Here is a 12,874-nt window from a genome sequence, read left to right as displayed (position 1 = left end):
ATATATAAAATGCAAGCAGTTGAGAAGTTGAGATTGGTGAAGGTAATAAGACACAGACACAAAGAACAAAGAGATCAAATGTGAAGCGTGTGTGTGTGTGTGTGTGTGTGTGTGTGTGTGTGTGCCCAAGTGCTTATGCTTGCGCATGTGTGCTTGTGAGTGGTTGTATATCTACCCTCATGAAGATACATGAAGATACATGTATGTATATTGATGGGGTTACTTCTGATGGTGCAGCTGGCCTGGTGCTAAGTTCGCTGAGTTTTCTGGTAGAGTTTCACCTTTGCTCCCAGTTAGTTTTTGACAGGGTTGCTTTATGAAACGAAGACCAAGTAGGTCACAGTTTATATTCAGAAAACACTTTGCCATGCCCCTCCTCCACCATGGCTCCCTGCCTGCACACCCTGGACTGTGTGTGGAGACTTTCTTTTATGAGCAAGAAGGCAAATGAAGAAGTTACCTAAGAGCCTTCGGGGTGCTCACAGTCTGTCTTTAGACACTGCCCTTTACCCAAGGCAGAGCCTATGGCTCACTCACTCTCTGCAAAACTGTCACCATTTTGAGGTCAAAGAGTCAATACTCAGTCATTGTAACCATACATGTAAAGAGCGTACTGGTCTATCTGGATAGGGAGCCCAGAACAGTTCTCATGATAAGTGATCCCATCAGTGAGAAAAATAAAAGAAAATGTGCCTACATTTACAGCTAAGGGCTCATCTTACAATTGCTAATAAACACCTAAACGCACTTAGAAATTGAGCATTAGCAAAGGAAGTTTGCCTCCAATAAAAGGGGAGGCTGGACGTGAACTCTCACCTTAGCTGGTCTGTACAAATCAAAAGCTCTCCCAGCCACCCAGCTTTGTCATTTACTCTTTATATCCAGAGAGGGGTCTGTTTCCTCATTAATTAAAAATTGTCAGAAATAATACTCTCATTTCCTCCCAAAGAAATAAACACAGGCAAAGGTTAGAAGGATGCATTCCACAGAAGCTGCCCAATGAGGAGCAAAGTGCAAGGCAGACAGCCCGGACCAGGGTGCCTGCCCTGTCAGCCCTGAGATTCTGAGATGTGACCTCAGGCCCCACATCCCCAAAGCAAAGTTGGGCTGTTCCCATCGCAGATCCTGTCCCAGAGCTCTGTGGAAATATTCAGCCTGCTGTGTCTTTGTGGCCGTGGTCGAGCGTCCCCAGTTCTTCTCCAATTTTTAATTTTGAGACACACTCATGTTTAAATGAACTAGGATGGCCTTGAGCACACTCTGTGGCTCAGGCAGTCCTTGAACTCAGGTGGGTTTTTTTTTTTTTTTTGTTTGATTTTGTTTTGCTTTGGAAATTTTATTTAGTTTATCGGGAGACTATTGGGCTCTCAGGAACCTGGTCAATTAAGACCCCCTTGGTTTATTTTATTGTCTATCTGATTGTATCTCACAGTGAATGGAGTTGGATAAAAGTCACTGCCTCACAACTGGTCTTTGCTTACTAAGAGCAAACGCACACCTTTGTTTGGTTTACAGACACCATTATGGTGATTTACAGACACCATCGGTGACCATAACTGAGTGTAACCAACTCGATTTGGCGCTGAGCCAGCAATCCTACGTTCATCCTCCCAGGTCTTCTGGTCGGCATCCATCTTCAGTTGACAGTTCCTTTGTTCTGGAAGGTCCTCTGGTGTTACCAACCCCCACAGTGGTCATCACGTCAGCTTAGCTGTGCTGATGCTCTGGATGGGGCTTTCCTAACTGCCCCCTTGTACATCATCTTCCTCGGTGCAGGAAGCATGTTCCTTGCTCTGTGAGAGCAAGCAAGGCCCACTGTTGGCCACCCGGTGGTCAGCACAGTGCCTGAGTCACATGTGAACAAACGGATGGACTTGGTGGTACTGTGCTGTGTGAGTACTGCCCTTCCCAACAGAGCCAGAACAAAAGCTGCATGTGAAATTTTCTAGCAACCACATTACAAAAGTAAAAACAAACAAACAAACAAAAAAACAAAATAAAAAAACCAAAATAAACCCCAAACCAGATTACTTTTAGTAATATATTTCACTTAGCTTGCTTTAATTATGATTATTTCAACATATAGTCAATGTGAGAAATTGCCATTGTACATTGCATTTTATATTAACTTCAGCTGTGATATATATTGTACACTAATAAGTATCTTGATTCAGACTCAGTTGGTTTGGAAATTATTTGAAGTTCACAAAACTTACAGTTAAAAAGCCTAGGTTGATGAATTCAGGTTGTTCTGCACACTGTTTTCACTGGTACTGTCAGAAGAGCCTGTGTGAGGACAGAAACGTGAATCGGATGGGATTTCTCTACATGTCTAACCCACAGTGTTATAATCCATGCAGGAAACAGTGGGCTAATCGTTTGAGAACATGTCTAACCCACAGTGTTATAATCCATGCAGGAAACGGTGGGCTAATCGTTTGAGAACATGTCTAAGCCAGGAATCAGCGTCTGTTTCCAAATAAAACAATTTAGAACATTATCAGAATTATTCCTTTATTAAGATCACTTATTTTATTTGGGTTCTGATCCAAAGGCTCTTATTCCACAGGAATCAGATGAATCTGAGATAGAAGCACTGTGTCCACAGAATAGTCTATTGTGGGTGAAAGTTGTTCACCTGCCATTAGCAGGTACAATTAAAAGTTGTCACTGTATGCTAAATTTATCAAGCTTTTAGGGCAGCCTGTTTTCCTACAGAAAATATCATGTTTGCTGTACCTGCTTCCCCAGACATTTTTTTGGGGCTGACATGGGCTTGGGAACAGGTATTTCTCAGTGCGACACGGTACAGCAATAGTTTCTCTCCAATACCCTGAACTGGGGGTGCTCAAAGGCACTGGTGTGCATGTGAACGTCTCCTATCATTCTGGTGTGAGGCAGGGAGACTGAGAACCAGGTTTGCTTTATAAAAGCTATCTCAGATTAGTCACTGTGTCGAAGAAGTAAACAGGTCTTGGTAACTCGTGACCACGTGACTTCTGATCATTGACATGAGCCCATAACCACTAATCTTCGTAAATTTAGAATGTGCAATATATCTCAGAAATGGAATGAGGGACATATTGTGGATTGGAACCCATTTTTAAGGGGTCTGGAAAAATCAATAGTACATGGTTATTTAGGAGTGGGAAGAGTAAGGCTTAACTTTTAACTTAATTAAATCTGTGGACTACATTGCCGATCAATCATTTTAATAAATCAAATACTTAAAGTTATAAATCTACGCCACATAGCCAGCATTCAGGGGCAGGGGTAGGCAGATCTCTGTGAGTTAGAGACCAGCCTGGTCTAGGTAGTGAGTTCCAGGGCTGTAGAGAGACACTGTCTAAAGTAAAATAAAATAAACTAAGAACCAAACACACTACTGCAGTATTAAAATAAAAACTCAAGATAAGAGGGTCAAAGTGTGTCCCCAGGAAATTGTCTCCTCCACCATGAGGTAAATCCATATGGAGTAGTAGAGGGAAGTCCCATGCATTAGCTTTTGAACAATCAAAACAGGAACGTTTAAAATACTCTGTTCATGGTTAAAAATAATTTGTACTCTAAGTCCAGAGATTGTTGCCAGGGAGAACCAAAGTTGAGAAATTTCTGTTAGAAACATGACTCAGAGGAAAAAATACAGGGTCTGGTCATGAAGGAAATGATCTGGGGTCGTCCCCCATTGGTCACTCCTACAGTCACATGGTCGGGACATCTTTAAAAGTGAGTTTTCTGGACTCGGGAGGTTCATTGCACCTTCTCCATCCTGCAGGCTTTCTCACCCGAAAGAGAACTCCTCAAAGGTTTACAAAATGTGTGATGCTTTTGTGGGAACCTGGAAACTCGTGTCCAGTGAAAACTTTGATGATTACATGAAAGAAGTAGGTAAGTTCTGTGGGGTTTCCCCAGGTGGGGAGAGAGGGCTTGGGAGGGTGCTGTGGCCGAGAGGAAACGCTGCTTTCTGTAGAAAGGGTGTAGAAGCCACAGGAACAAGTCTGTCCTAGAAGTTTTCTAAATCAAAGCTGCAACCTCCTGCTCCTCCAGTGAACCAGCAGGGAAGAGACTGAAGGAGAATCTGAAAATCTTTCTCAGTCTGTAGACTGATCAGATGTCGCCTTCATTGAAAGCCTGTGTTTTCTGTGGCTCCTTTGGCCCTTCGCCTGTTTCTAGCATCTCCTTTCACGTGAAAAAAATTTGCAATAATCTAATAAGAAAGATATTCTTTTATTTTTATTATTATTTTTTTTAAAAAAAGCATGGGGGTAACTTTTACTTAAAACTGAAGCGGCGATAATGCCCATCTTAGAAAAAAAAATCATGTTGGAAAATGCAGTTTAGCAAATTCTTTTCTGTCTCAATGTCAAGGCATGAGAATGTGTAGTGATTATTTTACTGTGGACAGAAGCTTGGCTTCCAGAGATATTTTTCCCCAAGGACTTAAGCAGTCATTGGTGTGACATCATAGATTTGTGAGTAATTCATAAGGAAAGCGGGGCCCGCGAAGAACACATATAGAACATAGAGAGGCTCTCCATTCGGACAGAATCCCCTGAACCTCCAAAGGCCTAACCTTCTCTCAGTTATATGGTGGGCACTGTGGGCTGTCCGTCAGTGTTAGTGTCTTGTCTGCAGATAAGAAGACGCCCGGGAATTTCAGCATGGCTGACCTGCAAGCCCACCGACTATTCACTGTTCAGTGGGGTAGTTACTGTGCACCGAGCCAGAAACACCACGGTTTGAGCCACTTTTAGCTCGTGACTGTGAAATGTCTTATACTAGTAACATTCATCTCTTAATTATAATAGCATTATTTAAGTTTCTCGGGACCCATATTTAAAGGCAGTAAGACGTCTCCCCAGTGGAGCCGACGACAGTAATTGAGGCAGAGTTGCCAGGTACTGGCTTCTGCAGTCAAATACGAATGAAGACACGAGCTGAGCTGTCATTTGTCTCCGGCTCGGTCTCTCTGGAATCCTTTCCCATTGTCGTGTCCCTTTCCTGTGCTGATTGAAGGTCCCAAATGCTGTACTTTTGGCAGACTGAGGACTCAGAGCAGACACAAAGCATTTCCTTACTGTGACTACGTTTACCCAGAGAACCAAGTAGCACCCTCTGCATGATCTACCTTGTGCTATGGCTCTCAGTTCATCCTTAGTTCTAGCCTTTGGTCACCTTTATCAAAAACATAGCCTTTATTTAAGCATTTGTGTTGAAGGAGTCAGAGCCCCTGCCACAGGAGGATGCCGTGTAACATATACAGGGAGAGCATCTTAGGCTGTAAGCTGTTCACCCTCCACGGGGAAGCGTTTCATTCATCTAAACAAACAAAGCTCAAACAAAGCTCACAGCCCGAGTGACTTGGATACAGAGTCTTAGTTTCCAAACTATTCTACACAATGAAATTCTGATTTCTTGAGTTCAAAAGATACTGAGTCCCCTTTAATTTTCCTTATTGTTGAAAATACTATCCATTCTAAAATGACATGATATGTTAAAAAAAAAAAAAAAGAAAAAGACATTGTTCACTTTAGAGAAATTAATCAATTTTCTTTCATTTCACTAGGGAGTAATATGGGAAGGAAGTCTAGAAAATTAAACTTGGCAACAATTGTTGGGAAATGTGATTTTTTTTTTGTTCACTCAAAATAGATGACCTTTTAATACATTAACAGTATATCAGGCCTGATCTTTGACTTAATTTTTTAAAAATATAACTTTTAATAATTAAGAAAGAATAAAATGGTCATAGTGCCTCAATCATAAATAAAAAATAGAGATAGTATATACACATATATTATCATCATATTATAGATATACTGATATGTATAAAACACATATCAAGGTATGAAGATTGAATCTCTTTATACATGCTTGTTGAAATTAAGGACGGCTCTCCTGAGGGCGTGGTATTTGGCAGACAAGAACATGCTAACAGTAAATATGGATGAATGATGAAATCTGAAAGAATATATTTAGCGATTTGCACAACATGCTTAGCTCCGAAGCCTGTTTCAACGGAGTCTCCAGCACCCTGGTGCCCTTGTCATCGCTCACACGCCGTAAGTTTTCTATTGCTCTCTTCCTCCCTGCAGGAGTGGGTTTTGCCACCAGGAAAGTGGCCGGTATGGCCAAGCCCAATATGATCATCAGTGTAAACGGGGATTCGGTCACCATCCGGTCAGAGAGTACTTTTAAAAACACCGAGATTTCCTTCAAACTGGGCGTGGAATTCGATGAAATCACCGCAGACGACAGGAAAGTGAAGGTGAGGAACAAGGGGCTTGGGCAGAGTGAGGGGGGCCTAGGCTTCTAACCCCACAACCTGCAAGAAGCGATTTCACGACAATACATTTCGTCGTCTAATTTCTTTCACAGCATATCCTCTTTTCAAGACGTAATTTTATTTTCTATTTCTATTCAGAATATATAAATAGATACACATATATATGAGTTCTACATGTTTTTTCAAGATGTGTTTCTCTTTTTATTTTTGTCCTGGACTATGTCCTTGTCCCGTCGAATTACTAAGGACCTCGGAATAGTCCTGTGAACCCAGGTTCTGTGTTTACAGTTTGAGTTTTGACCTCCATGTGCAAACTGCAATCTCTTTTCACTGTGCCCACAGAGCATCATAACCCTAGATAACGGGGCCCTGGTGCAGGTGCAGAAGTGGGATGGAAAGTCGACCACCATAAAGAGAAAACGAGACGGCGACAAGCTGGTGGTGGTGAGTTTTGCTGCACACGTAGTGTCTGAGCCTCAGGACCATTACTGCCCTCTAGGAAACAGACCTGCTCTAAAGAACAGAAGGTTTATGTGTAGTATTTGTTTATTGGAGCTGAGGGTTGAGTGCTGGTTCTCACATTTACATAATGTGCTTTGTCCCTCTGAACTATACCTCCAACCCTCCCAAGCAGTCAGGCTCCACCCCTTCATGCAGTCAGGCTCCACCCCTTCATGCAGTCAGGCTCCACCCCTTCATGCAGTCAGGCTCCACCCATGTACCGTTTCTCCTAGAAAGCAGTTCCTGCTTTCTCTGTGGTAACATTCTCACGGGACTGTATTGTGTGTTTCTGCTCACAGCACTCCCTGAGAGGAGGACCTGTATCTTCCTGCTCTTTGTATCACCCTAACCTATTATACTTGGGGATGGATGTGCAATATAATATAAGATTCTAGAACACACGGGTTTTTTGTGGTTTTTTTTTATTTGTTGTTGTTGATTATTTCTTTTCCAAGCCCAAGAGATTTAAAAAAATTAAATCCATGCTGCTATCTCTATGACTGACACTGTCAATTTTGTGTCTGTGTCTAGGAATGTGTCATGAAAGGTGTGACTTCTACAAGAGTTTATGAAAGGGCATGAGCCAAGGGAAGAGACCCTGGACTGAAATTTGCATCAAACTCTACAACTGTCAGTTGGATTTATTGTTTGTTTTTTTTCAAAATACAATTTTCCACTAATTAGCAAACAACTAATTTTTCCCTAAAGCTGGATTTTATTGGATATGGTTATATTGCTTAAATAAAACCTTTTTAAACTTAGAAAGTTGTGTAATGGTATCTTTATTGTGTGCCTAATTTTGTACTCGTGATTGAGTGAAGACAATAGAAAAAAATTACATTACTGTTACTTTTGGTATACAATCTTTCATAATGATGCATGATAGAAAAGCCAATGTCTAAACCCTGCTGTAGCATACAAGACCTTGGGTAATTCTAAACACAGTGTGTTTGTGTGTGTGTGTGTGTGTGTGTGTGTGTGTGTGTGTGTTTCTTACTAAGTCCAGGCTGGTCTTGAATGGAAATTCTTCTGCCTCAGCCTCTTGTGCTGCTGGGTTTATAGACATGTACCACCATGCTCAGCGAGTGTGAGATTTTTAGTCTAAAACAGGTATTTTAGTCAGTCCTTCATTACCATAACAATCCTGAGGCTGTTTATTTATACTGAAATGAAATTACTTGGCTACCAGTTTTGAAGGCTGAATGCTCAAGAGAGTGCAGCCCACGAGATTTGGCTGAGCTCCTGGTAGGTGGTACCATCAGGAATTGATACCAGAGAGGGCAGCTCCCTGATAAGGAATAGGGAGGAACATTCCTGTCATCTGTAACAATGTATTCTTGCGAGACCCAAGGGTTCCTCTGACCTCACCCTAGAATAGCCTCACCTGCTAGCCCGTCCTGCTCCCCCACACCTACTGAACAACCTGCCAGTGAGTCCCATCCATTGATGCTCCAGCACCTTCACATACTATGCTGGGGGAGGGGCCAGGCTTCCAGGACTTGAACCTTCAGGAAACACACCAAACCACAGAAGCCATGTAGACATCCCGCCATTCAGACATTCACACTAGGAGCATGTGACATGTTTCTTCATGAATAAGTATGCAGTGTTACTCAGTAGTTTCTAGGAAGTTATGATTATTATTAGCAGTAGTTTTTACTCAAATTAAAAACCTCCCTAGAATCTCTATATCAAAAATACCAGTGCACACACACAGGCATGTTGATTGTAATGTTTGGAATGTATGCACACACACACACACACAGTAACAGTGAAGTTTAAAACTCATGTTCATATAAACATAAAGCAGGTTTGTAACATTCACACACACACACACACAGCAGTCTGGTTTCCTAGTGTATGTGTGTAGAGGTGTGTATGTGTGTATTGCGTGCCTCTTTTGTGGGAGGCGTGAACACCTCTACAATGAGGTTTTGCATGTATAGAGTAAAATTCCTAATTCATGAGCTTTATATTTTGTGGTAAAACAAAAATCCTTTGAGTGTAGAGTACAGGGAGATCTATAGTTTGGAGAGCATGCTGAGTGACAGAAGCAGACACAGAAAAAAAACAAGTGTCACATGTCCCATCTTAAATGGGGAAGTTAAAGGAAAGCCAACCTGGGTGTGGGGAAGAGATTGCTTGGGGTGAGGAGAAAGTGAGGATTGTATTATGTTCAAATATCATAATAAGTAACACTGACCTCAACCAATATGTGCACGTGATACATGTTATTAAAAACACAAGCTGTATTAAATGCATGCTGCAAGCATTATCTTTGTGACATCTTCTTTGACACACACTTCTACAGCTGTTCATTTTCTGCACAACTACTGCATACGCAACACCATGGTTTAGAGGTAACACATAAGGGACTAAAAGGGAAGGCGCCTGGGTACAAGGATTAAAAAAAAATAGTGAGACCCACTACCTGTGTTGACTAGAGTTGCTTAGAGCAAGGCTTGGCAAATCAGTGATTGTTAAGAACAAACTATGGAGTCTGGCACCCTGCAGGATTGTATTAGTGATCCCCAGATCTGATGGGAGGAGCTATCTCCATGGAGATGAGAAGATGGAGGCTCAGAGTTCAGAGCACTACGACAAAGAGAAACATGGCTGTAGGGTTATAAAGTTTGGCAGTTATCCTGGAAGACATCAGTGGTAACAAAACCCAAAGAGACAGAGTTCAAGTAGATTCTGGGAGATAGCCAAGGGGGGCCCCAGAAATTGGCCTCCCCTTGCAGACAACAATCACCTTGGAAGAATGTCTCCAGTATGAATTTCTTGCAATGTTGAAAAGGCCCAATAGAAAGTACATGATAAACGGAGATACATGATACATGGAGGTCAGTATCGCTCAGATCTTAATACAGGGGCAACTGATGTTTAATTGGTGTGTGCTAATAGAGCATGAAGTGTACACTCGTGTTGATATTACTGTCTACCTGCCCTCTTTGCAGTCTACAGCCATTCATCTTCTGAGCATCTATTATGTGAATAACATGGTGATAGACAGAGGACCAGACCTACTTTCCAGTCCACAGGAATCCAGTGGGCACAAATCTCTGGAGCAGTTTGTACACATCCTAAAACAGCAGGCATGGACCATAGTATCCAGTTTTACAAATACTGTGGATTTGTTTTATTTTTCTTTTAAAATGTAGTGTGTGTGTGTGTGTGTGTGTGTGTGAATAGTCACACGTGTTTATATGCCACAGTAAGTGTGTGGAGCTCAGAGAACAACTTGATTCTTGGCCATGTGCATCCCAGGGATCTAACTCAGGTTATTATCTTGGGAACAAGTTCCTTTACTCACGGAGATGTCTCTCAGGCTCTGGAAGTGTGTCTTTATTGATACCTGCAGCTGAAGTTACAGAGCTTGCTCACAGAGGCCATTAGCCATTGTTTTACACACACACACACACACACACACACACACACACACACAAACACACACACACACACACACACACACACACACATACCCTGCTGTAGGCCCCTCCTTCTTTGGCTAAAGAAAATCCATGGTATGGTTATCAGAGCCCTAGAGCAAGGGGTTGATTCTGATCCAGGTCTCAACATTGGGGCTGGCACGCAAGTCAGAAATCAGATGAAAAACTAATTGTAGAAAGGCAGGAAAACAATGCGATCAATACGGCCATATTGGTAAAGGCGGGGATGGTGAGCGTCATGGTTCATCTTCAGTTGTATGGATCTGAGCCTAAGCTGTAAACTGAGGAAAATCTGAGGCAGAGTAAGTATTACACATAACAAAGCCCTCTTGTTCAAGGGGCTCACTGATTGGAAATGATCTCACTCCTGGGTCTGCAATGCAAGGTGACTTCAGTCAAGTCCTTACCAGTTGAAGGGGCAGTGTGACAATCCTTAGGACTGTATTTGTTTAGGAGGCGGCTTAACCATCTTTTTCAAACTGCTCCTAATTAGGGTGATCTCTTCCTAGAGTGATCCGTCTGAGAGGCAAAACTGGTCTTGGAACCCAAGTTTACTTTAAGCTTATGGCAATGACAAGACCCTTCTAGACATTATACCAGACGTGCTAGATGTGCAAACTGACTGCTGACTGTCACTGGCACACATTAATATTTATAAAGTTCTATAGAGAGAGTTGAAGAGGAATGGGACCCAAGGCAAAGGGGGTAAGTAAAATCGAAGGTACTGATGCCAAGTGTCAGGTGTGGCGAGTCACTCACCAGGCATCTGCAGGACTCAAGCGAGGAGCTTCTGCTTTTGAGGAAAAGCAGATTCTTTCCAAGAACTTGCTTCAGTCTGACAGTTAGAGATGTAAATGCCCAGTTTCCAATACCAACAACAATAAAAACCAGGACTCGAAAAGAAATGGAAAAAGTCTGCTCGAAAGAGGAACTGGAGATCTGTGAGTTGTTGACGAGAACGCATAATGACGCACCCGTCACCAGACATGACATAAGTCCTCAAAAGACATCCAAAGAATTACTGTGGGGGTCAGCAGAGCCAAAGCAGGATTACAAATAACACTCATAAAAGGTCATTAGCAATAGGTAAAAGACAAATGTCCACCAGCAAGTAAAGGGATGAGCAACTTATGTCCATATGACTAGGCACACACAGGCACATACACACAATGAAACCACTGTAGTCAGCCACATAGAGGAGGGAAAGTTTCTGTGTATAAGACAGTAATGAATCTTTTTATTGAAGACATTTTATACACGTATTTTGATCATGTCTTATCCTTCCCTCAATCCTGCAGACCCCCCCACACCCATATTTATATTCTTCTCTTTTTTAAACAACAGAACAAACAGGAAACAAAAGCCAAAAACCCTAGAACCACAAAATCAAAAATCAAAGCAAGCAAAATACACTAAGACTAAAACGAAAAATTACCATTGAGCTCATTTTGTGTCGGCCAACCCTTCCTAGGTACGGGCTGTGCACTAAAGTGTGGTTCACATACCTACCTTGTGAGACTCCATTGGAGAAAACTGATTTTCCTTTGGCTTGTAGGTGTCAAGTGCAGGTAGCCTCTTAGAGGTGGGACCTCATGTCCAGTTTCTCTTCTCAGTGCTGGAACCTTGTGTGTCCCAAACCTGTGCAGGTCTGGTGTGCGCCATCCCCGTCTCCAAGTCTGCATGCGCATCTGGAAGACACAGTTCCCTCGGTGTCCTCCACCACTCCAGCTCTCTCGACCTTCCTGCCTCCTCTGCATAGGTTCCTGAGCTATGAGAGGGGCTTAAGCGAAGACATCCTATCTAGGACTAAAGTCTCTCATCCTCTGAACATTGTCCGTCTGTTAGTCTCTGGTTAGTTCCCGTTTACTGCAAGGAGGCTGCTTTGCTGATGACCAATAGCAAACATGCCCTGATGAACCATTTTAGTGATAAGTTCCTTTAGTAGACCAATAATAGTCGGTTTGACCCTAGGCCCTTGAATTACATAGAATAATAGTAGTAGGTTTTTCCTTAGGCCCATGAATTATCCAGTCTCAAGTTCTTGGCCGCTTTAGCAGGATCAGATGTAGGTTTCATCTCATGGAGTGGGCCTTAAATCCAATTTAAAAAGTGGTTGTGTGCTGTGCTACTGTCACACACGTGTGTCCTCAGGTAACTCCCAGGGTTTGGAGCCAGATTCATCTTTTGTCTCTAGTGACATATAGAACACCCTCCAGTGCCTAGTATGCAAGCCAAGGGCGGTTAACCTCCATGTTAGGCAGGAGCACAACCTCTCCATTTCAGTGACATAAGCAAGTGTGGTTTTCAGCAATAAAGTCTTCCTAGCAGGTTGTGGGGTACAACTAATAGCCCTGAGAACAGTCTGTGATATTTGGAATTTTCTCAGGGGTCCCTTTGGCCTAATACGATGTAACTCATTCCTGGACCCTGAAGTTTTACTTGGTAGCGTAAGGTATCGGGGTGGGGGCATCAGCTTCCCTCTGGTTTGGTGAATCCATTTAGATTCCTTTTCTGTGTGTATATTCTGTGGGAAGCTTCTACAGCAGTAGGCACCTATATGGCTTTACAAATGACCTTTAGTGCTGTATTCCTATATTCCCTCTTCTGTACTTCCATTCCTTCCTCCTCTCTATTT

The 12,874-nt window shown here is 42.5% G+C and overlaps 1 protein-coding gene across 1 annotated transcript; it reads left to right on the top strand.

Moving 5' to 3' along the window:
* Positions 1-3,732: 3,732 nt before the first annotated feature.
* FABP4 (fatty acid binding protein 4) lies at positions 3,733-7,552 on the top strand. The gene is made up of 4 exons (XM_080929371.1): positions 3,733-3,888; positions 6,096-6,268; positions 6,629-6,730; positions 7,319-7,552. The coding sequence occupies exons 1-4, from the start codon at positions 3,816-3,818 to the stop codon at positions 7,367-7,369; spliced, it is 399 nt and encodes a 132-aa protein (XP_080785497.1). The 5' UTR covers positions 3,733-3,815; the 3' UTR covers positions 7,370-7,552.
* The last annotated feature ends 5,322 nt before the right edge of the window (positions 7,553-12,874 follow it).

Source organism: Micromys minutus (genome assembly GCF_963924665.1).
Source record: "Micromys minutus genome assembly, chromosome: 15".
Taxonomy (NCBI): domain Eukaryota; kingdom Metazoa; phylum Chordata; class Mammalia; order Rodentia; family Muridae; genus Micromys; species Micromys minutus.
This window is presented reverse-complemented; position numbering and strand designations above follow the sequence as displayed.

Coding starts and splice junctions, on each gene's coding strand:
- FABP4 (XM_080929371.1), top strand. CDS start 3,816: ATGTGTGATGCTTTTGTGGGAACCTGGAAACTCGTGTCCAGTGAAAAC. Junction 6,269..6,628: donor CAGACGACAGGAAAGTGAAG/GTGAGGAACAAG, acceptor CTGTGCCCACAG/AGCATCATAACCCTAGATAA. Junction 6,731..7,318: donor ACGGCGACAAGCTGGTGGTG/GTGAGTTTTGCT, acceptor GTCTGTGTCTAG/GAATGTGTCATGAAAGGTGT.